This window comes from Gavia stellata, chromosome 10 (genome assembly GCF_030936135.1).
Source record: "Gavia stellata isolate bGavSte3 chromosome 10, bGavSte3.hap2, whole genome shotgun sequence".
NCBI classification, from domain to species: Eukaryota; Metazoa; Chordata; class Aves; order Gaviiformes; family Gaviidae; genus Gavia; species Gavia stellata.
The window spans coordinates 19,774,817-19,799,835 of record NC_082603.1 but is presented as its reverse complement, the minus strand read 5'-3'; the positions used below and the strand labels follow the sequence as shown (position 1 = coordinate 19,799,835).

At 38.3% G+C, this 25,019-nt stretch overlaps 1 protein-coding gene across 1 annotated transcript in view; it reads right to left on the bottom strand.

Annotated features, from left to right (window-relative positions):
- The window catches only part of COL24A1 (collagen type XXIV alpha 1 chain), a 173,356-nt gene that overhangs the window by 105,483 nt on the left and 42,854 nt on the right, over positions 1 to 25,019 (bottom strand). Inside the window, exons 9-16 of the mRNA XM_059822180.1 lie at positions 24,128 to 24,181; positions 20,548 to 20,601; positions 18,355 to 18,408; positions 10,509 to 10,553; positions 8,143 to 8,196; positions 6,910 to 6,954; positions 4,633 to 4,686; positions 2,974 to 3,018 (exon numbers count right to left, since the gene is read on the bottom strand). Coding sequence (XP_059678163.1) covers positions 2,974 to 3,018; positions 4,633 to 4,686; positions 6,910 to 6,954; positions 8,143 to 8,196; positions 10,509 to 10,553; positions 18,355 to 18,408; positions 20,548 to 20,601; positions 24,128 to 24,181 — 405 coding nt within the window. The remainder of the gene's footprint in view (positions 1 to 2,973; positions 3,019 to 4,632; positions 4,687 to 6,909; positions 6,955 to 8,142; positions 8,197 to 10,508; positions 10,554 to 18,354; positions 18,409 to 20,547; positions 20,602 to 24,127; positions 24,182 to 25,019) is intronic.

The window sequence follows — 25,019 nt, the reverse complement described above, 5'->3', positions numbered from 1 at the left end:
ACCAGCTGGTAGGATGTAGACAAATATTAATTTACTACCCTTTCCTTAATAGCATAATATTTTTGTTGTACTGCCTGCCCTTGGTAGATGTTGGAAGAGGCAGAATCGCTGTAACACACATAAATATATTTTTTTTTAAAAACATACAAATGAGGCACCAAAAGTGAAATGGAGGATGCAGTGAGACAGTTTTACCACCCACCAGATCATAGGTGCAAGTCACAGATGATGGTTTATATACAGCAAGAACCCAGCATAGCATGAGTTACAAAAGGGACAGATAACCCACAGTCATCATAATCCCATTCTCAATAGCATGTGTCTTCTAACTGATGCTGATAAAACTATCTTAGTAAGTAGGAAAATGAAAGGAAAATGCAACATAGAAGAACAGTCAGAAAAGTCTAAAATTGGAAGTAACGTAATAATACTACTGTGCAACAAGTGGTTTATTACATCAATATTATAATTTAACATTACTATAAAGCATACAAAGGATGACTTTTCATAATTTTAATATAAAACAGAACCTGAACTTTTTTTACAGTTACAACAGACTTGATTAATAAATTCTTGGTATAATTTACAAGGTCTGTTCTGTCACATTGACCACTGGTTGCAACTAATCCCATACAGAAGAAAACTATGTAAAAACATTCCCCCAAATGTGGTCAAACTATCTACGTAAAAGCACTATGTATCATACTAACAGGACAGATAGTGCATTAAAAGTACTGCAGAACTAGCCAAATTTCATATTACAAGCATACAATGGAAATAAATTGAATACATATGCTTTTACTATGAAATATTTTCTTCGAAGTATATTGTATGCAAAACTAATCTAAAATTCAAACAAATCCTCACTCGATAATCTTCACAACAAAGATTTTGGTAATTGAATCTTTTGTTCCATTTCAAATATGCCAGAGATGTTACAAATATGAGTAAATACTCAATAAACCTGCTAAGTAGTAGCATTTTAAATTGTAAGCATACAATCCCTTGTACGATCCACTTTTCTTATACTTCTATTTTACTTTCCAAAAATGAGATCATATTTGGGATCTGTTTTCTTTCAGAAGGATCTCTACCAGCCATATGGGTTCCTCCCCCCCCCCCCCCCCCCCCAAGTATTGTTATTGACAGAAGTTTTGCCTGAAGAAATAAGTTTCATCCTAGAACACATGGTGAGGAGCCTGACTTCAGGCACTATGCAGTTCTGATGCCAAATTTCCTTTAGTGACAATGCCCTGCCCCAAAGCGCCAGCATTAACTCTGGCACATTTTGTTGAAAGACATTGTCATCACAGCTATCATTTTCTGGGGTTAAAATAACACACATTCTCTAAGCTTGTGATCCAGCAAAGTACTTCAAGTCAGGTTCCCATGTCATTGCTCTCCTGGTTTGGTCCCCATATTAGTGGCCTTTAGTCAAATAAGCACTTTATAGATCGTAGAAAGGATTTGATATGAACCTTGGGATTGAGGAAATGACAACATTACAGAGGAATCAGTACTGAATGAAGGTAATCAAGGACATTGTGCAGAGGTGCTTTTGGTGCTCTGTAACCTATGTGAAACCTCTCTGAATCGATTTATATATAAATAAAAGTCCTTATCAGACCATAGCCTGGCACTGATAGATGCTGTGCTCTTATTGTAAATTAAAAACAACTGCTTACCACAACATGCACAGCACCAACTGTTACAGATTGAAACAAACTACTACACTGGCAGTCAGAAGCCTCAGTGAAACCTGCCACCGAGAATGAGATTATAATGCAAAACAGGTTTTCAGAGTACCCTGCTGTGACCTCCTCTTCCTTTTCCACACAAGTCTTTGCTTTCCGTCCAGGTTCTCCTTCTTAAATGCTGCACGTGACTCACCAGCACAACACGCTGCCAACTACTACAAGGTACTGATTGCACAGACCCCTTCTTGCCCAACACTCAAATGCACAAAGTAGCATTTGATTCAAATTATAAGCAAACAACAATATAGTCAACAAGCACAGGAGGATCCTGTCCTGCTAGCTGAACAATTAAAAACCAGATTCTTATTTTGATTTTATACCATAACAATTTGATAGCAGCTTTAGAAAGAAGCTACCAACTTAATGACACTTTTCTCGCTTGCCTTTCTTTACATCAAAAGGAACTCTATTGAAGGTTAGTGCTTTCTTTGGTTGTTGTTAGATCACACAGAAACCAAAACATAATTAAACAGAATTCTCCACAACTTTCATAGCATACATTAAGGGCCAAATGATGGTAATCACACTACTACTGCTGAACAAGCTTGTTCAACATGCGAGATGAAAGTCATCTGAACTGCTGAGTGCAACTGAGTGCACAACTGGAGAATGCTATCGCAGTTTCCAATCTCAAAGCACAAGAAAGTTAAAATTGGAAACTCCTGGATAGCATCAAAGACCTAAAATAATAAGGTTGCAGTAGAAAACAAAACACTTGGCATTGAAGATATACCACAGGAAATATGTAAACCTTGGTAATGTATACTTGGCAGATTCGTGTTTACTCTCAGCTGTAGAAATCTATGTTAAGTAGAGGACAGCTTTAATTTGCCCAGTCCAGAAATATCAGACACTAGAAGCAGCTGATCTGCATTCAAACAAACACCAAAATCAGACTTATGAAACTTGCATCATATCTGTACCTTGTGCTAACACTTATTTTACAGAATATATTTATGTGTTTCTGTCATCTTTTAACCCTCAGGTAGCTGATATCAGTAACTAGGCACAAGGCTCATCATGTTAAGTCGTCCTCACTTCAGAACATCTAAGAGTTATAACCTGCACAGAATTTGCAATACTGCAAAGTACTAACTGGAAACAATAGAAAATGGAAAAAAACCCCTAACATTTTTCAGCTGATTAAAGTTACAGAGTGAATTACAGGTGCATATACATTGGCAGCAGAAATTGTAACAAGTGTTAGAAGCTTTACCTGTCTCCCTTTAGGACCTCTTTTTCCACGGAAGCCTGGAATGCCCTGAGAAAGAAATAACCCATCATAAGTAGGTTTTCTCTTCTTCAATAGCTTAAATTCAAGTAATTAAACCTGCATTTGATTGGAAAAGACAGTGTGAGAAGAAGCACGAACAAAAAGAAAAAAAAAAGATATTTGAGCAAAGAATCATAGAGACAACGTCCTGTAACAGGGGGGCAGAAACACAAACTTTGCTTGTCTTTACTGTGGCCACATCAGAACAACTATGAAGAAGGGCCATATTCTGCTTCCATCCAAGTAAACAGCCAGACACCTTTGTACTCAAGCAAGAAAGAAAGAAGCAAGAAAAAACTCAAGCACAGAGTGACAGAGATTAAGATTTCCATGACTGGTTTTATTGCAAACATCATCTGACAACTGACAAATATTAATTATCAACTGAACAAAATTGCTTCAGTCAAAAATAATCATTATGGACCTTGGTGGTAAGAAAAAGATACCCCTAATCCTTGCAGCTCTAGATTAAATTCAAATAATAATTTACAGCTGCTGCCCATTTAACTTTAGCACCAGTGCATTTCATTGATTAGACTAATTAGGTATGACCCATTTATTTAATCTCCTCCACACCATTTTTGCTTTTAGACAAAGACCCAAATCACAGAATCACAGAATCACTAAGGTTGGAAAAGACCTGTAAGATCATCAAGTCCAACCATCAACCCAACACTATAATGCCCACTAAACCACATCCTGCAGTGCCCTGTCTACACGTTTTTTGGACACCTCCAGTGAGGGTGACTCCACCACCTCCCTGGGCAGCTTATTCCAGTGTTTCACCACTCTCTCAGTAAAGAAATTCTTCCTAATACCCAGTCTAAACCTCCCCTGGCGCAACTTGAGGCCATTTCCTCTTGTCCTGTCGCTAGTCACTTGGGAGAAGAGACCAACACCCACCTCTCTGCAACCCCCTTTCAGGTAAATGCAGAGAGCGATGAGGTCTCCCCTCAGCCTCCTCTTCTCCAGGCTAAACAACCCCAGCTCCCTCAGCCGCTCCTCATAAGACTTGTGCTCCAGACCCCTCACCAGCTTCGTTGCCCTTCTCTGGACACGCTCCAGCACCTCAATGTCCTTCTTGGAGTGAGGGGCCCAAAACTGAACACAGCATTCGAGGTGCGGCCTCACCAGCGCCGAGTACAGGGGCACAATCACCTCCCTACTCCTGCTGGCCACACTGTTTCCGATACAGGCCAGGATGCCGTTGGCCTTCTTGGCCACCTGGGCACACTGCTGGCTCATCTTCAGCCGGCTGTCAACCAGCACCCCCAGGTCCTTTTCTGCAGGGCAGCTTTCCAGCCACTCGTCCCCAAGCCTGTAGCGTTGCATGGGGTTGTTGTGACCCAAGTGCAGGACCCGGCACTTGGCCTTGTTGAACCTCATACAATTGGCCTCGGCCCATGGATCCAGCCTGTCCAGATCCCTCTGCAGAGCCTTCCTACCCTCAAGCAGATCAACACTCCCACCCAACTTGGTGTCATCTGCAAACTTGCTGAGGGAGCAGTCAATCCCCTCACTTTGTACATTTTTTCCTCTTTCTAACATATATTGCATTACCACCCAAACATCAATATTTCATTAATGTTCCATTAAACCTACCTTTTCTCCTTCAGGTCCTGGTTGTCCTGCCACACCTGGCGGTCCAATGAAACCCTAAAGACATAAGAACAATTCTTGATTACAAGGCTGCTTCCCACGAACACTGCTTGTCCTTCAGTATTGGCCAGCTGGGGGTTCAAGATCCAGGACTTAAATTCAGGCTCATTTGAAATTAGCAGTGAAGCTCAATCAAGTTAAATGTGACTAGGATTTACTCTCCAACCAACAGCAAAACCAATTTCCTATTAAAAGGGTACAGAATCAATTAATAAAGAAGTACTAAGAAAGTGTTCCAATAAGACGAAGTTGCATCAGAGACCTTATTTATTAGAATAAATGAAATATAAAAAAGCTGAAGTTAACCTTATTCATGAAATACATCAGAAAAGATGTTCTCATCTTTAATAACACTGTGTGATCACTGCTATATGCAAGAGTCTTAGAAAGTTTACCTTGTCATAAGCAGAATGTTCCTTAAAGTTCAGTCACAATGCATTTCTCTCCCACCTTCCCCACAGAAAGTCAGAAATAGATCCTCTCATATAATCAGTTGTATGGACACAGAAACATGCTGTTGACTCAGCAGAAATGATAGTACAATTTGCAAAAATAGTAGTAGAGATGGATTCTGCACTACCACATTCAAACTGAGATCGAAACAAAAATATGATTAGTTACTACAAAAAGAATCCCTTACTTACATCTCTCTACCTCTCCAGTCCTCCGATTGTAACAATTTGGGTTTTTTGGATCGCTTTTTGTTTTTTTTAAAATTATGAAAGATAGTGCCCATATTGTCATCCAGACCTAATGAGAGTAAGGAAAACAAAGGCACTTCTTTTTTCTACAGTTTCTTAAAACCGCTGAGAAGCAGAGTATAGTTTGATTGCAGGAATGTTCTAAACAAACTTCTGAAGATACTTCATATCATGTTGCTACACACCTCCATGGCACAGTAGTATGTCTCAACAGGGCTGCATCATCATTTTTATTCAAAGTTGCTTGCAGAATTCATATACAGGACTTAGCCTTAAGAACTGACAGGTGTTTTTTCCCTAAAATTACTCATACATTGGCCATTTTTAGCTTTGTATAAATAGAGAAGTAGTAACTTTCCAGGAAGTGACTGGGATCACTTAATGTCTTGTTCGTTGAGAGGAGAACGAGACAAAATGCACTGAGAATCTGAACAAAAGTAAACTGAAGAAATGTAAAAGATACAGTCCCTGAGGGTGCAATATCTGTTGGCACTTGATCCTGACAAAGTGATTTTTCCCATCACTGTAATCAAAACTGATATCAAAGAACCCCACCCCAAAAAACCAGACATATGTTTAAGAAGTTGCTGCAGGTAAAGGCTTTTAGTAACTTCATTAAAAATAAAACAGGACAAAAGCAAATCTAACAATACAATAAAATTATTTTAATAGATAATTCAGAACATACCACACTGCTCAGCAACCTGTACAACATGAGCTGAGGGCCTGAAAACACCTAGCAAAAGGTGCACCTTCAAATCCTAGGTGCAACCAGCAACATGCAAGTTTCTGGAAACCCATGGCTACTGCCTGATGGTGAAAGTCAGTCTGAAAACGTACTTGTACACACACAAGTATGTATATGCATGCACATGTGCCTCTTCAAAAAAAAAAAAACAAACAAAAAACAAAATACAAAACAAACAAACCAACACCCCCCCCCCCAAAAAAAAAAAAAAAGCAACCTATTTTACCTCCAAGAATAATCAAAAGCAAACCTTGAATCAGCAGAGCATTAAGAACCTTCAGTCCCTAAGATAAATATGACTACAACTGAACAACTCTAAAATCTCAAGATCACTGGTATGGGTTTTATGTGACAAGACAGTTTCCCTTTATCAACTTCTGTAGCTGTTACAGATTGCAAATGCCAGATACATCTCCCTTCTTGACAGCTTCCATTATGGAAATAATGCTTCAGGCAGGAAATGTCCGCTCCTCTTCACTCCCAGCTCTCACACACCCACATTCAGTATTGCTTTCCTTCTCTTGCCTGCATGCATTCCAAGAGAGAGGAAGGGCAACAATGGAAGGCTGCTCTATGCTGCTCACCATGGAAAAAAAAATTAAATCCTTACAGGTATTTTGAAAGAAACATTATGTTTTCCCATTTGTAGGTTCTGTAAAGACAAAGTGGTTCAGCGGGCATACAACTGGCAGAGCTGAATGAAATTCCTCATTCTCTTTCTTATGTGCTGAATGGGTAAAAATAGACACACATGCCAAAATGCTTACTTACTCTTACACCTTTAGGACCTGGGTTACCTTCTGGTCCAGCTAAGCCCTATTATAAAAAGACATGAGTTGTACTTAATTTTAAACAACCAGATATGGTCTATTTAAAAGAACTGTAACAGCATTTGTTAACTCTAAACTTGCAATACATTCTTAAAATTAGGGTTGAAGAAGGTGTCATCAAGCAGTCCCTTGGAACCACGTTCAGAGAGGTCCCCCATTAATTCATGGATGAAACTTAGACAATGACTAAAACTTCCTTTACATTAATATTATTTCTTTTAAGAGGAATTTTTTTTCTAGATCCAGTGATCTGGCATTACAGTGACATCATTTCACAGGATTTTTTATATTTGGACACATTTCCAATTACTTTCAAGCTAATGTCAGAATAGCATAAGTAGTCCAAATGCTCTAAACATTTTATGTGATTCAACACAAACATGTTACCATCCATTACTATATAAAATATTGTAATGGAATTTTAAAATATATAGCCATTACAAACCTAACCCAATAAAACACTGAAGTATTGCTCAAATTCACCCTTTAAGCAGACACAAAACCGCAAAGTCAGTTGTTGAATTTGGCTTATATACCCTTATATGGAGAAAATAATGAATATTTCTATTTTATGTCTTATTTGTATTACTAGACTGAGGTATCTCTTAGCTTATCTATAAATAAAAAAAAAAACCAATATAAGTGCTTGTGTTTATAGAAAGCTGTTTTCTGGCTTTACTGCTTCTCCTTCTCAAATATCTGGGGGGGGTGGGGGGGGCAGTCTTTTATTGTTCTGTTTCCCTAACGGGCTGAAGAAATAGTTTCAGTAGTGAAGTAAATACATTGGTGAAAATCAGGAGGAACTATACTACAACAGGCAGTTTCCTGTTGCTTCTGGACTTGAAATATGAAGAAGATAAACCACATAGAATCATAAGAGGTTTATGAAGGAGCGTAAAGTGTTTAGACATTTAGTACTTTGGTAAGATCATTTAAGTATTCCAGAAAGGTACAGCATTACTGCATCTAACCCATCCAAGTTTAAAAGCCATGAGACTTAACATTACCTAAAGGGTACTACCTGTGAAAGAGGTTTGTTTCAAGGATAAATGACAGGATGTAAACAAATACATTTACACTATTAGTAATTCCAAAAGAGTTAGATATGGTACTTTTGAAAAGAACAAACAAGAAAATCCACCAAACTGCAAAGACATTAGTATAGTTACTGCACCTGCCTGCCAGGGTAACCAACTGCCCCAATATTGCCAGTCATTCCTGGAATTCCCTAAGTGGAAAAAGAGGTAGGAAAAAGACAAAAAAAAAAAAAAAAAAGAAAAAAGAAAAGAAACAACAAATAGGTTTAATGTCATGTTTTGGAGTTTATTTGTTTTATCATTTCTCTTTTAACATCTAGTCATATGACACAGCTTAAACTCACGGAAAAATTGCTTTTTGAGCAAGCTACACAGCAACACCCTAAAATTTACTCATCATACATAAATAACTCCACCAATTTCAGTTACATATCCTTTAAAAAGCATTACAAGAAGAGTAGTCAAAGATTTTGTGAAATATAACAGTGCACCCCTTATTTCCATAATAAAAACATAAATACTATTTATAAAAGGTAATTGAGGAGGACTATAGGAGACAGGTCCTTATAATGAAGGAACTGCACTGGTCTCAGCTGCATTTGAACACATGTGTTAAATGTTTCATTAAAGAAGAATCCTTGTGTCCTTACAAAGCCAAATTTTTTTTGTTTATTCCAGAATCAGGTCAATATAGCACTGGATTAGTCATTAATGTATAAAATTTCTCTCCATCATCTTCCTCCTAATGAAATCCAAAAGTAATTTTTGTTGTTGTTTTATTACTTAACATCTGCGCATCTGACTGTTTAGTTTCAGAAAAATGTGCTTTTCTGAAATGGTGCCAAATGCCATGAGCCCATCGCTGAGACACAGGAAGCTCCACCTACCTCTGTTCAGTTAATTTTATTTTAAACAAGCCAAGTCCATAAATTGGACCCTCTCCCGGCTTGACCCTTCCACCCACTGTCATATGTCAGTGTTACCATAGCAATGGATCAGGATTTCCCCTCTGAGCTGTTCACAGCTGATTTATGGTGAAACAGCAGCCTTAGGAAGCAGAACTCAGAAGTGCAGATGCAAAAAGGGGTTGCAGTATTTTTTGTTTAAATGAGCTGCCATTGAAATGATTCTGTCACCTGCTTTCAACCAGTAGTGATTCATTTTCTGACAGATGTTCTGTCATGGAACTAGGATCTATGGTATCCTATTTTGGCCCAGCTGTACCTCAAAATATGCGTATATGAAAAAACTAAAAACCAGTAAAATCATTGCATTTACAACTTGTCTTTTAAAACTTTTCCTTTGTTACCAGCTGTTCAAGGAGTTCCACAATTCACAAATTCAGAGGAATATCTGTCATCGCTGTACAAGCTTCTAAAAACTACAAACACAGGTAGGTGCTACAGATGATAAGTAACTGGACTAACTCATCACCTTCACCAGCCAGGCCTGAAAATACCAGCAGTAAGAACTACGTGCGAAGTAAAACTCTTTCATCCAAAGTGCTCCCTTAAAAGTTGGTCAGAGTATTTTCTAAGTGATCATAGAATCATAATAATGAAGGAAAATATTTACAGCAGCAGTATGAGAACTCTGAGATATCAAACAGTTGCACATCACCAGTTTTCTCATTCTTGAACATGAATTGCCTTTGAAGGAACTTATGTGCTTGATTGCATGAATAATGAGCAGAATTACTTTTCAATGCAAGCTTCACTTTTTCCTCTCCTTGGTAACTAACTGATTACTTTTCACCTGCAACTTCTTCAAAGATTGAGACACTCTTCTCCTGATGTTAAGAATTACTTTTTTTTTTCACTGGCTATCTCTTTATCTCACTGCGCAATTATAGCCATCACAGAAAAATGTCTGTGGACCTATAATAAAAATCATCACTCATTCAGCTAAGATTTGTGTATAAAACTCATTAAAGTCATGGATGATATTAATGAGTTTTCATCTCCCTTCGGGTGTCTATCATCTGTTATGATCACCATTTCCCTTTTAATGTCATCCAAAAGGAGACTCATGCTTCCATCTACTCTGACATGAAGACACTCGTTAATGCTAACAAGACAGATCAGCAATTGGATGTCTTTGAAATTTATATTCAGATTGCTTCTTCAACTGACATAGAAGTGAGAAAAAGGACCAAATAACCATTTTATTCTCTACATTCTAGGAGATTTAAAATGCATTAAATCAACAGAGGTTTTGTGAGAATCCAAACAGTGCCTCTAACAAGAATTTTACACCAACCTCTGCCAAGCCAGTATGGTAGTTGAAGAAAAACAAGCTAGTCTTTTCCATTTCATTTAGACCATTTTTTACCGCACTTATCTCTAAATAATCCGAATTTTTGGTCAAGAACTATCAAGTATTTACTTAAGCAGTCAGTAATTTACACTGATTGCTTGTATTGAATATTTATATTGGATTATGCATTCTTCTATACTCAATTGTTCATCTGTAGAGTATAGTGTACTGTGCTTTCATCACTTACCTGCTCACCCCGTGGCCCTCGCAGTCCCAGATAACCCTTAAGACCCTGCAGGTAGAGAAACAGATATGCGATAAATACAGCTAACCACACAAAATGGACCTTTTTTTCCTACTCCAATCTCCTTTTAACAAGAAAAAAATTAACCAAACTTGTTTGTCTGCAGCATTAGTGTGGTTTACATTTAGCAGCTCGTATGAAAGCTGAGTTAGAGAAAAGGAGTAAGAAATCTTCAAGGCAGTTTAGACAATTTCAAGGTATCAGCATGCTTAAAGACAGTTCCAGACTTGTACTTTTTTAAACAAATGAGTATGTGGGATGCTGTCCCCAGTTATTGCTGAAACTGAAGAATTGGATTCAGCACAGTGCATTACAGAATCACTAATCACAGAATCACTAAGGTTGGAAAAGACCTGTAAGATCATCAAGTCCAGCCCCATTCCAAATCCTTGTCACAATGCCCTTTCTGAACTAGGCAGTTCAGAGGAGGGGCATAAGTAGAAGGTCATCCCAGACTGTTTTAGGACACTCGCAAGAAAGACAGACCTTCCAGGACAGATGATATCTCTTTTTAAAATTAACACAGAACAAATTTCAGGCCTTATATTATGGAATTTATAGTGGTAATGAGAATACTCTGTTCCTCATCCCAGAAATCTTCCCTGTGGTGCTGTCAAACGTTACTCCCTGTACATTGACCATTTCATGCATATTTTAGCTCTTAAAGAAAAAAATGAATTAAAAATAGAGCTGGAACCTGCCATCTGCATGAGTACACTTGAAAGGGGAACCTTCTTCTTGGATGTCTTTACACTGTACTAAACATACCCAGACAAGCTGGCCTAAAAGGGAGACTGTAACAGTTGCATGATTGATACAGAAGCCAAGTGTCTGGTCTCCACATCCCTTGCAAGACGTACTGGGAATACACAAGTTCCAAAAGCTGCAGCTTGAAAGAGAAAGACCAAAACAATCCATATTCTGGCTAGAAATCCATCATAAAATTGGCTTCAAAGACATTGACTGAGTAGCAGGAGTGTCTTGGCTAATGTCAAACATCTGGCTGCCTTGCAGCATGATGATACTTATTAGTCAGTAGAGATTTGAGACCCACTGTAATAAGAAGGAATTCTGCAACTGATTTCAGCAGATCAGGTATCCCAAAATTTTTGATAAGCTTCTGCGTGACCACAAGAGTATTTCTGCGTGAAATTAATTTTATTGTCATATGCAAAATTAAAAGATGGAATTATTTTGCTTCATGATAATTTTAGATAATAGAAGAGTATGACATCTGTCAGGCTTCAAAATTTGCAGTGTTGCTATTACAGGCTTGCTTGGGGAATCTTGATCCAAAAGAGATTTACTCATTAAGAAACCCAAAGGCCTCACTTTCTCAAAACCCAACACAGCAGTTGTGTCCTTTCATTTTGCTAATCACACACAGCGTATTGTCAGTTTGCAAAATTCTAGTTATTCTGGCTTCAATCCTCTCCTGTAGCTTAAGTCTAAATTATTTAATATATGTTATCTTGTATCTAAGGAAGCAGGTCTGCATTGCTATTGAAAAAAAAAAAAAAAGAATCTGTAACACAGGTAGCCAGGAGCTGATCTTGGATAAACCAGTTAATATGAAATATCCCAGTTTACTATATTAATGCATTCCTAAAACAAATTTTTTTATTGAATTGGTAAAGCAGAACTAAAGATGACAGCATAAGCCAGTAAGTCATCTTTAGCTTTCAAAATGTGCCTCAGAAAGCTGTATAGTTTTTTTACAGTCCCAGCCCATTCTGTATTGCATGAGCTTTATCCATTTCAGAGTTTTATCCTCTCTCTATGCTTAAATGACCAACTAAAGTAGGTGTTTCTAGAAGAGATAGCTCAGTAGTTTATTATTTCTGTACAAGGATAAAAGGAAAGCAAACGCTGCTATATGCAGAAATGCTCAAAGAGAAGTTTATCACAATTTAGTTTCAAAGTGGGTCAGTTTAGCTGAAAAACGCCTCAAAAGAAGGCACACAAGGAACTGTGAGATGGAAAAGGACTAATTACTAGTGTGCATGTTTCTACACACAGCATCTTACTTCTGCCAGAGGAAAACTGCTCTGAACTCATATTTTAGAGTAGTATGTAGTATGCTCATATTCTTATTCAGAGTTAACACAGCCTTAATTCATTCTAACTCACTTAATGCTGATTGGGAATGAAGCTAAACCATGCTAAAATTAATATCATTCCAAAGACAGAGTTTTCACATACAGGTTTCCTTTCCTGTGTCTTAGCTAACCCTCTTAAAATTCTTAGTTTTTTATTAGTTTGGGTTCATATCCTTGAGCCTACTCATATAAATAAGACCCAGTTTGCTCTGAGCTAAGATGAAAGTAAACAAGAATACAAGTTCACATGCACTGGTTCACAAAATGAAATACCACCCAATTTCTAATGAAGATTAATGCTCCGATTTAGAAGCTCAGTGTGGAAAGAGAAAGGTTTGAAGCTTCCAATTACAGCAATACAGACCTGAAGCACATTATAAAAACACAGCAAGTTGCAAGAATACTTTGGTCGCATGCATGAGAGAAAAATCTTCACCACCAGCTAATACAATTCAGGAAAGGTTTCACAGCAAGTTTAAGTGTCTGACTTCTACCATATGCCTAGCACAGTGGGACCCAGATTGAGTGAAGTCCACATATGGCAAAATGCAGATGTTAAATCATAACAGCAAGGACTGTTCAAGCCAAATCTTTCCATCTTACTGGTGCCCATTGTATTTTATTAGAATTTCTATGCATTTGTTATTAAAATGCATCTGGCATAACACCAGCAACTTTGCTAGAGAGCCAAGAAGTTTCTGTAACCTCTTTCTGTAATCAGTAGGTGAAGTGTTATACCTAATGCTACAATCATCAGCTACAGAGAGATATTAGTCTTTGAAAAGTGCCGGAAAAAAATTTCTGGGTGTGGGGTAAGTCTAGCATATGGACAGATTTCCATGCGCTGTCACAGGAGCCTTTGCAATGCTTACTTGTCAGCTCCACGTTGTCACGACACAGTATCCAGTTTTGAAAAAACTTCATCAGCAAATAGCTTGGGTGTTTCTGTTGTGTGGGGTTTTTTTTACCTTCATAGCTCCATTCTATCTTGTGTGCTGATATTTATTAACACAACCAAGATTTCACCTAGCACCTCTTAGCCAGAATATACTAATGAATGGAAATATCCCTTAAAAAACCAAAAAGCACACATATAGAAGACAGAATCACAGAATCACTAAGGTTGGAAAAGACCTGTAAGATCATCAAGTCCAACCCTAAAAAAAAAAACAAAACCCAAAACCACACAACACACCAAAAACCAACCCACCCAACACCACACAGCACCATGCCCATCAAGCTACATCCCACAATGCCACATCCACACACTCCTTGAATACCTCCAGGGAGGGTGACTCCACCACCTCCCTGGGCAGTCTATTCCAATGTTTCACTACTCTCTCAGTAAAGAACTTTTTCCTAATATCTAGCCTGAACCTCCCCTGGCGCAACTTGAGGCCATTTCCTCTAGTCCTGTCACTAGTCACTTGGGAGAAGAGACCAACACCCACCTCTCTGCAACCTCCTTTCAGGTAGTTGTAGAGAGCGATAAGGTCTCCCCTCAGCCTCCTCTTCTCCAGGCTAAACAACCCCAGCTCCCTCAGCCGCTCCTCATAAGACTTGTGTTCCAGACCCCTCACCAGCTTCGTCGCCCTTCTCTGGACACGCTCCAGCACCTCAATGTCCTTCTTGTAGTGAGGGGCCCAAAACTGAACACAGTATTCGAGGTGCGGCCTCACCAGAGCCGAGTACAGAGGCATGATCACCTCCCTGCTCCTGCTGGCCACACCGTTTCTGATACAGGCCAGGATGCCGTTGGCCTTCTTGGCCACCTGGGCACACCGCTGGCTCATCTTCAGCCAGCTGTCAACCAACACCCCCAGGTCCTTTTCTGTGGGGGAGCTTTCCAGCCACTGGACCTTTTCTCCGTCTAATTCAGTAGAGGAGTTTCTCTCACAGAGTTGAAGTTTCCTTCTGCTCAAGGAAAATTGCAGTCTCTAGGAGAAGCAGTGGGAGACACTTGGTAGCATAATGTTGACATCACCACAGGTACTGCTTTGAAATTTATCTGCCTTACCCTTTACAGGATACAAAAGTAAAGACAAAAGGAAATATGGAGTCCTTCTCAAGTTGCAACCAAGTTTTTTCCTTCAACATGTCTTATCACATTATACTTTAGTATATGAATTTTTTCACCATTTTATAGCTCCAGATTCCTGTGATTTACTGTTAAACAAATATTAGACAGGGAATAAAGCTAGCCCCAAAATTGTAGCCAATATTTTAAAAAATATTTTCCAATGTCATTGTAAAGTACCTGCAACCACACAGGCACTGCAGTCATTCTAATGTATTGGCATGATCCCAGGCAAGTTAATGCCCAGGAGTACTCTCCTTTGGCTGACTATCTACCCCCCAGTACTCTGGCTAGCAGAGGCAAGTACTTGCCTATCTGTACAATGAAGTAGGCCCTTTTTGGGGAGAGAAGGAAGGAGGGGGCTTCTACTCTGTGAGGCCTCTGAACTGATATAATGAAAGTTTTGAGTGTTGATTTAAAGTTGGCCCTGTCAAGACAGCTCCAGATATGAGATCCATGCAACTGCTCTGGAAACAGCACTCTCCTCAAACTAACCCTCATCTCCTGCCATTGCTTCTCTGCTTCAAAAGATGCCTGAAAGAAACAGGCCTCTAAACACTTCATAAACATGGAAGTTTCTGTTCTTATGCTAGAACAAATAGGGAGCCCTATCCCGAGCGAAGCTTGGCTTTTTATAGTTTGTGTTACAGGCATGAGAAATATGGCATATTTTATATGCAACCACAAGGATGCATACTCCGACACATGGCGTGTAATGAAAAATAAAGTCAATCACAATAATCTGTTCTCAGAGTCCTGATTATTAACATACGTTTGTTTTACTATCTCACTAAAAAAAGTGTAGATTCTCAGCCTTATAAAAAGAAACACATCATTTTAGTAGTTCTAATCCAAAACAGTAGTTTACTAGTGCTTTTCTATTGCATTGAGGGCTTCAAAATTCTTTTTTTTTTGGGTAAAATGAATCTTTCCAATAAACTCTCCCAACACGATCTCAGTTATTCAGAAAAATAGAACCAAAGGCACATGGAATATGGCTCCTCAAAGTCATTCTTGTCAAAAAAAGTGAAAACAATATGCACACTTGCCTCAAACTTCCAGAACACACGTTTTTGTATAAGCACCAAATAATGTTGCACAGGAAGTTCAGAACCAGGCAAATTCTGATCAGAAAACTTGTTAAATGCAGCTTCCTCCACAGCCGCCCTGGAGCAGGGCAATAGCGCCCAGTGGAGGGCATCAGGCATTGCATGCAGCACACCCTCTACTTCAGGTCTCCAAAGCCACCACTCCAGTTAATGGGAAATGGATAACTAATTCCATAAAGATGACCCTCAAATTTCTAGGTCTTTCAGGAAAACACTGACAAAAGTCAATGTGACAAAAAGTAATTGCCATGAAACGAACATAGATTTGTATGACACTATTAAAAATATCTGGAATAACATTAGATTTTTTTATTTGCTGTCAAATATCTTACTGGTTAGAAACTACTCAGTTAACACAAGCTGACTGTCAAAATCAAATAGCATTTAGGACACCATTAACTCATGTGTAGGATTTTATCTTCCTTTTTACCTGGATGAGAAAGAATATTGGAAATATGTTATTTATTCAGTATTATAGCAATTCCCCAGTCATACTGGGGTACAAAACAAAAATGGAAGTACATGATTTTTCTGTAGTTTTTCTTGTAGCTGATTTACTTCACAGCTACTTGTGCTCACATTCCTTTGAAAATAATCTCCAAGATCACAATGCGCTGACAGCATGTTTACCTGTTTATGTATATTGAAAAGCAGCAACTAAAGATCAATTATTTAAAACACAATAAATTGTGGGCTTGTCATTAAAAAAATGAGCGTGATATACTTTTAACTGTTTACAGGTGTAGTGCTGTTCAAAAGCTGATATTCTTACAATATGGGTCAGGCAGAAGTTATCTTAAACATGGTTCTAGTTAGTGTTTGATGTGTACAACATGGAAACAGAGAGTAAAATTTCCAGCAATCAAGTGAGCACGATTCTCCACAAAGTCTCTAACCCTCAGATAAGGAGTGAATTCTTGTGGCGGGAAGAGAGCATGATGGCCATAAGATTTTAATTTCCTTGTCCCCAAATGTCAGTCTCATAATCCAGAACAAGTGACAGCTGCTTCCCTTCTAAAAAGCTTGAAAACAAGAACTACTTTGTTTTCTGAGCAAAACTATAAATCTGATGAAATAAGAAAGCACAATACTTGGGGAATCTCAAGGTCGCCCAAGATCAGCAGTGACAAAAGCTATCAGTGTCCAGGCTTGTAGGTTAACTCTCAACAGCGAGTGTGCAAATTCTTGTCACAGCTATACATTTTCTCAGTTCATAGAACTGTGGGCCACATGTTTGGCAAAATAAATTTCCACACTCCTCCTGGGGCTAATTCAGTGATAGCTTCCTTTTCTGGTCACATTTTTACTATGTTTTGGTCAATTCTAGAAATGAATGACTATTTTAAAAAATAGTGTAATGCATGCTAAGATCAAGACCATGTTGAATGAAGCCATCTTATAAAATTGAATATAAATTTTCTTGCAATGCCATTTTTCTTTAATTTCAATAGCAGGCAAGCATTTAATTAATATTCCTTCTTTGTATGTCAAACAGTAAGGCCAAAAATACCAGGGTCTACCTTTGTAACAATTCATTCCATCCTTTTGATAGACACTTTACAGCTGCCTTTAGTGTTACATACTACTTCAAAATTCTGCTGTGATATCTGTTCTCCATATTTTTATATTACACTTGCAACATCAAACTATCTTCTGCAAAGACAGTGTTTAATAGTACTTTCCCCCCAACTTTCTTGCTGATTTTTGCCACCTCACCTGGTTGTCACCATCTGACTAATCAGAGCAGCCTACTGGACTTATGTCAGGTAACCTCTCCTTCCACATAAACTGTACTGACTCTCTCAATCTTCTGGGCTAATTTTCTTAAGGTTGTCTCATTTCCTCTATTGACATCCTTCATGTTCCCTTCCCAAAACCACCTGTCTGTCTTACGCTTTTCTGTATACATAGGACTGCCATAATTTGGATATATTTCTTAAATGCAGTGTGTAGCACCTGACATTTCTCATATTTAAAAATACCATGTTATGTAGCATCCGAAATTGGAACTTATTCCACCTGAGCTCTATTTCAGCAATTCTGGCACACATTTAGAAAAAACCAAATAATTCAGTACAGAATTACTCAGCACATGATCCCATGGAGCTTTTTCTATACTATAAAATATACAATACAGAAAAAGAAATGAAAAAACTATTACTGAAAATTGAATACAATTGATTTTAAAATGGCTGTATCTCACAGGCAAGCCTATCTTCCCTCGTACCTATTCTGTTCGAGCAGAGGCATGCCACACCTTTTGAAGAACACCAACCTAAGCAGCTGTGATTTACATTTTGCTGCCATGATCTCACGTGTTTTAGTTGCAAGGGAAGGTTTTGCACTGCTGGCCCTGGCGCCTGACACAGTAGATAGTCACAGAACCAACAGCAGGCATAAAGCCTTTCTATCGCCTCTTGACCACCAGACATCCACCTGATGACTATTGATTTGAGCAAGGAGGGGGGCGTGTGGTTTACATGAAAATGGAAACAGAATCTTACCTTCTGGCCTTTGATCCCAGGTGGGCCTGGAAAACCTATGGGGCCTGGATCACCCTGTACAACAAAAACATCCAGAATCACTATGTTTCACTGGAACATGACACAGGCCTGTAGACATGTAGTACTTCATATCTTTTCTGCATTCTTGGACATTTGGTATGAAGAAGTAGCTAATGTTGTTTTATTGGGCATAGATTTTTGTATTTTTTTTTTTAGAGGAAGAAAATTGAAAAGGCAACAGTCCTCAGTTGCAACCACCTGGTACAATGTGCATGCTCCTGCATCATACAACATGGCCAAATCACGTCTGGAACAGACTTAGTTCACAACCTCACAACATTTACTTTTAGCCAAGAAAAATGAGGGTGAAGAAGCTATACAATTCTTGAGGCAACCCTTCCCTCAGGATTGAGTGGTTTCACCTCAAATTAATATATATATTTAAATATTACTGTTTATTATTTGTGTTGCTGTTATGCCAACAAACCTCAACCAGGAATAAGGACACCATTATGGTATGTGCTGCATAAAACATGGTGTAAATCTAATCTGTGTAAAAGACAACATGAAAGATGCATATAGACAAAGGTGTTATGGTGGCATATGGCTATTCTCATTCAAGTTCTTTACACTTTGCAACTACATGATGGTATATGTGAATGAGAGCATCTCAAATGCTAGGGAGATGGAAAACAATGCCTTTTCTTATGGTTATTGAAGCTGGGGGAGGAGGGAAGGTTGTTCCAGTTCTTTTTTCCTTGTTCAGGACTGACAGCGAAGAGACTCACTCTTTCAGGATTAGTGCCCAAATTCAAATACAACGAGTCAAGGAACAGATCCTGAAGTGAGTTGCATCAAATTAAATTCAAGTCCATTACTTAGGGTGAGCAAATTTGACTTGGGTGAAAAAATAGGAACCCAAAATATTGAGAACTATAAAAATTCATATCAGTCCCATATTTTTGTATTATAGATGCATTCTACATGTATTTAGGTGTAGGTCATACATATACATGGGTGGCCTTTAGACTGTTCTGTGGCAGCTTGGGCTCATACCAAAGAATATACCTGGAGTTTCAGGTAGATGCGTATAGCTCACAACAATATGATTAGATTGCCAAAAGCAAAAGCTGATTAGATTAAAATAATGTTGCTACTTCTACAAAAGCTGCACTTCAATTTCTTATCAGTGCATCAACAGACACATTTCTGTGTCTGTGCTGCTCAGCAGCCCTTTAACATTGAAAATATGTATTTGTGAATTTTAGAGTTTGACAGAATGTATGCATTAAAAAAGATGTTATTTTATGTACACATCAGCAGCTAGTAAATAATAGTTCTTTGCTAATGTTTGCTTCATTAAGGAGAGTGCTGCTGGACTCCTACAGTGTTTTCTACTTAGCACAAATGTTCCACAATTGAATTACTAGCAAATGTTCCTAATAAAACTTAGCATAAACACAAGATATTCTAAAAGATACAGCATAGGCTAACATATTAGAATGCAAACATGCAATTACATTTTTAGTATTATCACATTGATTTTAAAGTTTCATACATAGTCAGTAGATTTGCAAACTAAAAATGAAATAATCACAAGCTTTCAAGCCCACAATTTCTATGAAGAACCATTTCAAATATTTATACTTGAATATTTTGGGCAGAGAGCGCAACCACTAGTTTGGCTAAAGCGGCTTAGGAGGAACTAACAGGAAAAGCCTCTGAAGTGAAAGGACAAATCTTAGCATCAAGACCCTTAAAAAAGTGGTTAAATACAACACAACATGCAATAATGTGTGCACTCATCATCACCAAATTTTGCCTGTCTTACACAACTTTCTGGACCAATGCAAGGTACTAAGGAAAACTGGAATCTGTACTTTGTTATATCAGTGTGGACAGAATTCAATTTCATTGTTCTAAAAGTACTTTCCTTTTATTATTTTTTAATTATTTTTATAAATGAAATCAAATATATAAGTTTCAGCTTTGAATATGATTTTTTATTTGTCTTTGGTTCGTTACATCACCTGTGTCTGCACAGGTCAGTCTCACATAATTGAGTGTCAAAATACACTACTGTCACAGTAAATACAAAGCATTGTGCTGTTATAACTTGTCTGAATGTTAAACAAGACTTCAACAAAAGAATGGGACAGAGAAAACATTCTTCAATAATTAAGAAAATATTACCTTTTCTCCACGTTTTGCCTGTCCGGGAGAGAATCCTGGGTCTCCTTTAAGGCCCTGACGCAGAGAAATTAAGCTCATTAATATCGTCAGGGAAGAGAGTTTTTAATAACATATGTGGAAACAAGTATTTTTAACTGTTATACCAAGAGGAGGGGAAATGTTCATATAAAATGCACTTGTTAGTACAGATTTTTTTTCTTATAACTTTTTTAGTAAAGAACTACAAAAAAATATAATAGTGAAGTTCACGCTGAAATGAGATTTACATTTTCCAAATTTCATAATGTCACAAAAACTGTTGATAAGCAGATTTTATTGGTAAATCCAAGCAGGATTACAGCAGAGGCCCCAGGTGAAACGCTCTCCCCATGTCTCCACCAATTCAGGACACCATTTATCCCTGGAACACTGTGCAAGATTATTGGGCTGTAGTACTGCAGTGATTATAATCTTATCCAGGCTTCTTCACGCTCAGTACCTGCCCCACGCAGCACAGCCATCTTGGCTGGGAAGGACAGAGCTGTAAACATGCAGCAAAGGCCTCTGTTCAATTATGAATTACTTCCTAGCAGATGAGACAGCTCATCGTTCTTGACCAGGCATTACTGTCCGCATCCAAGACTAGGCTGCAGAGAGGGGAAGGACGCTGCCCCACTGATCTCTCCCATGTCAAATCCCGCCGCCCCACGGAGCGCCAGGCACTGCAGGCCCGCACACCACAGAGGCCTGGGGCCTGCCTGGGCGGGGAGCCGCGGGAGGCCCAGCCAGGCCTGGCAGCCGGCCCTGCAGAGCTGTTGGCTGCAGGCAGCTCTGCCACCACAAACCCACACCCCTCAGAGTCAAATTCACTGCCATTAAAACAGGAGTCACCAGCAAACGGTACATCTGAGACAGGCCTGGGTGAACTGCTTCACGCTGACCGAGCGGTCACCTGGAGAGTTCCAAGAGCCATGGACTGAAACCACATGCATGCACTAATAACTGAAAATAAAGTAACTGAGGAGGAAATGGGGTACCCCCGGCCTAATGCATACTAAAAGCTACATGCAAAAGGCACCGTAACATTTCATTGACTTGTTCATATAAATGGCACAGCCCACACCGGTGCTCTTGATTTCAGATCTGTAGAGTAACACTGGGTGTTTCTCACAAGCATCAAGATCTACTCTTCTCACTCAAAAATATGTTTTATGCACCAAGGAAATAAATATTACTATTACTGTTATCCCACAGCAGTGCTAGATTAAAGATGACACACGCCCTTTGCTGAAAGAGAGCTAAAGTTGGGAAAAACAGCTGTTTAGACATTGCCGGCACAATCCTACTCTCAGGGGCTACGCTGGATGCCCAGAGGGACGTACAAGACAAGCAGCGTGAGGCTCCCTGACGGTCAGCCATTTAGACCTGCAACATACAGGGCTTTCACCTGAAATGCTACGGGACCTGATCCTCCTCTTGCCTACGGTACTGCAGATCAGGGGTTATCCTTCCCTCTGAAGTTAAGATTTGTACATGTGAGGCCACTTGAGAAACTAAGCTTGTTGAATAATGAAGACTGGAAATATGGCAAAATGAATCTGTTCTGTTAAATTGATGTGTCAGGTCACAGAGAACACAGTTCTTCAGCATGGCAGGAGTTATGCAAGTATTTTCCAGCTGATTTACATTTTGGAAGGTAAATAGTTATATTCCGTAAACAACTCCAATCTGTTTTCTGCTTCCATTTTTCAACGCAGGCATATTAAACTGCGAGGTGTAATAAAATTGTGATCAGCTCTTGGTTAGTTAAGTCAGAGGCCTCTGATAACTAACCCGTAGCCAGTTGTGGATTAACAACAAGTAACCACAGGTCAAGATGTGAGGATAAAATAAAGCACTTCATTATTTAATCTATGTAACATTACAGAGTAGTTAGAACAGTACCAGAATCCACAAACCAGATTTTCTTAACTAATCCATTTTTCAGAGAGCCAGGAATACAGCCAAACCTCATTAATACTTTTAAATGACTTTACAAACACCTACCAACTCTTTATCAGGAATTAAATGCCGATGATGTCCACTATTGGTTGGAACTGCTAGCACAAGCTCAGGGCTGGATACTATACTGTCAGGGTATTAGCTAATGTTGTTCCATGCTTCAAAAGCAAGTGCATGAAGGATGTGCTTCAGCATAGGAGGGAAAAACTCATGCATCTCAAAGGCAGAATAAAATTCTTCATTAAGTTACTGCCAGAAAATTGTTGCAACTCGTCTGTGATGTTTTAAGATCAAACAAAAGTCTGTTTCATTTCAGCTTACATAGTCAGTGTGGGTCAACTGGATCTTCATAGTCAAAACTTGCTGAGCACCTGGCTAATTTTTATTTAAAAGAAAAGTGTTTCAGAAGATACTTGTACTGAAAGGATAATTTATAGTCTAGCAGAAATGAAAGAGATTGCTAAGCACCTAGTAATATATACATATATATTTTTGTGTATATATAAATAGGTACATACACACACATACAATTCCTCTTGTTCTTAAAATCATGGAGATCGTTACAGAACTGATCAGAATTATGACCCAGTGGAGAGGGAAAATACATTATAAAACAAATCCTAGGAGTAATTGGTTACAATTATTTTCCTAGCCATTTTTCTGTTATACAGCCAGCATAAATATTGTAAAAATTAATTATGAATCTCTATGTTTAACTGTTCCTATAGAGCTAGATAACAACAAAAGCACACACACAAAATAGAGTCACTTGGTTTTACAGTGTTTGACACTGAAAGCTTTATTAATTTTTTTTTTATGTCCTAAAGCAGTTTTTAACATCTGTCATGACAGGTCAGATTCCTGCCATTAGGAATCATACTAAAACAAATCATTGTTGCTGCTGTTTTTTTCCTAACATATCTATCAAATTGTTCAAACTAAATATGAGTTGAAGGCATTCTGCAACTGCACAAATCTGTCAAACCTATTTAAAGGGCCTATGTTACACAGGTTTGAAGGATTATATTTCAGATTCCAGCCTAGAATTTTTCTTTGGTTTCAAATATCACATCCATGAATCTTCAGAAAATTATTCTAGCATATTAATCAAGTGATAATGTCTGAAATATTAGAATATTTAAATATCAAAGGTTGGTCACTGACAAAAAAAAGGGGAATTTATAGAAAATTACAGTCTATTTTTCTTCCTTTTTTAAAACAACAAAACAAAACAAAAAACAAGGCAAAAGGTTACAGCAATTAAATATTTATTCTCACTTAAATTCCAGTTTATCAAAAAGGCCGAGCTGATTTACAGGAACTCTTTTGGGAAGTACAGACTACTTGCATGGATAACAGTTTCCAGCTCATCATTCTGTACACACAAGATTTTTTTTCCCCCTGAATAAACTGCTATTTTGTTTTGATTTGAAGTTTAATTTGATTGATTACATTTAATTAAAATATGTTTCTAGTAACAGTCTCCATCTGTAAACCAAAGAACGCCAATTGCTTCTATTATAGGAAACAGTTCTGGGGCTTCCAAAAAGTCATTGAGAAGTTCATGTATTTACATGGCAACATGGACAAATTAACTCACCTTTGGACCTGGCAATCCTGGCAAACCTGGATTACCATGTGGTCCTGGAATACCCTATTAAAAAAAACAAAACAAAACAAAACGAGTGGGATTATTCAGTACTCCACTGAGTAAGTGTGAACAGTTTGCAGAGAATCATTTTACTGCATCATTGTTGCTTTTAGAAGCACTGCTTGGGATTTTCAAAGGATTCTCAAGAAATAAGACATGCACATCTTCCTAAAAAGTTAGAAGTGAAGTTGAGTACTTCCCTTTCTTTTAAAAATCTCAATTTCTATTGTCTTCCCAAGTAATTCTTAACGGGTATTTGGCACACAGTCACTGCAATGTTTCTTTCCAGCTACAAAACCTGGAGGCATGGGGTAAAAATCAGAAAAATCACATTCTGGGGTACCCAGCTATACCCTGCAAAGAGAAGGAAGTGGATCAGTTCTCACTGACTTAAAAGATGAGTCAAAGCAATGTATTCCACCTTCTCTAAACAAATCACAGATTAAAAACTCTTCACCTACCCGATTCTCCCACAGCCAGTGTAGAAAATGGGCTTGTTACTAAAAGAGTTAGACTTAAACTATTCCAGGAACAGAATAGGCTATCAGGACTGTCTACACCTTCCAGGATGAGTGTCTGTTCCTGCAATACACTCAGCAATCCTCACTCCCTGACAAACTGCTCATTAGGGAAAATATTTTGCAACGGCTGTCAGCAGCTATTCATCTTCCAAACACTGAAGGACCAAACTGGTAAAAACCTATCCCTGGTAAGTCAGCAACAAAGCTTTTGTTGGATTCGCTAAAGCCAAAATTCCACCCAAACAATTAATGCAAATACCAAAAATAACAAGAATCCTTTTCAACTTTCTCATATATTCAGTGGTCTTACAACAGATAAA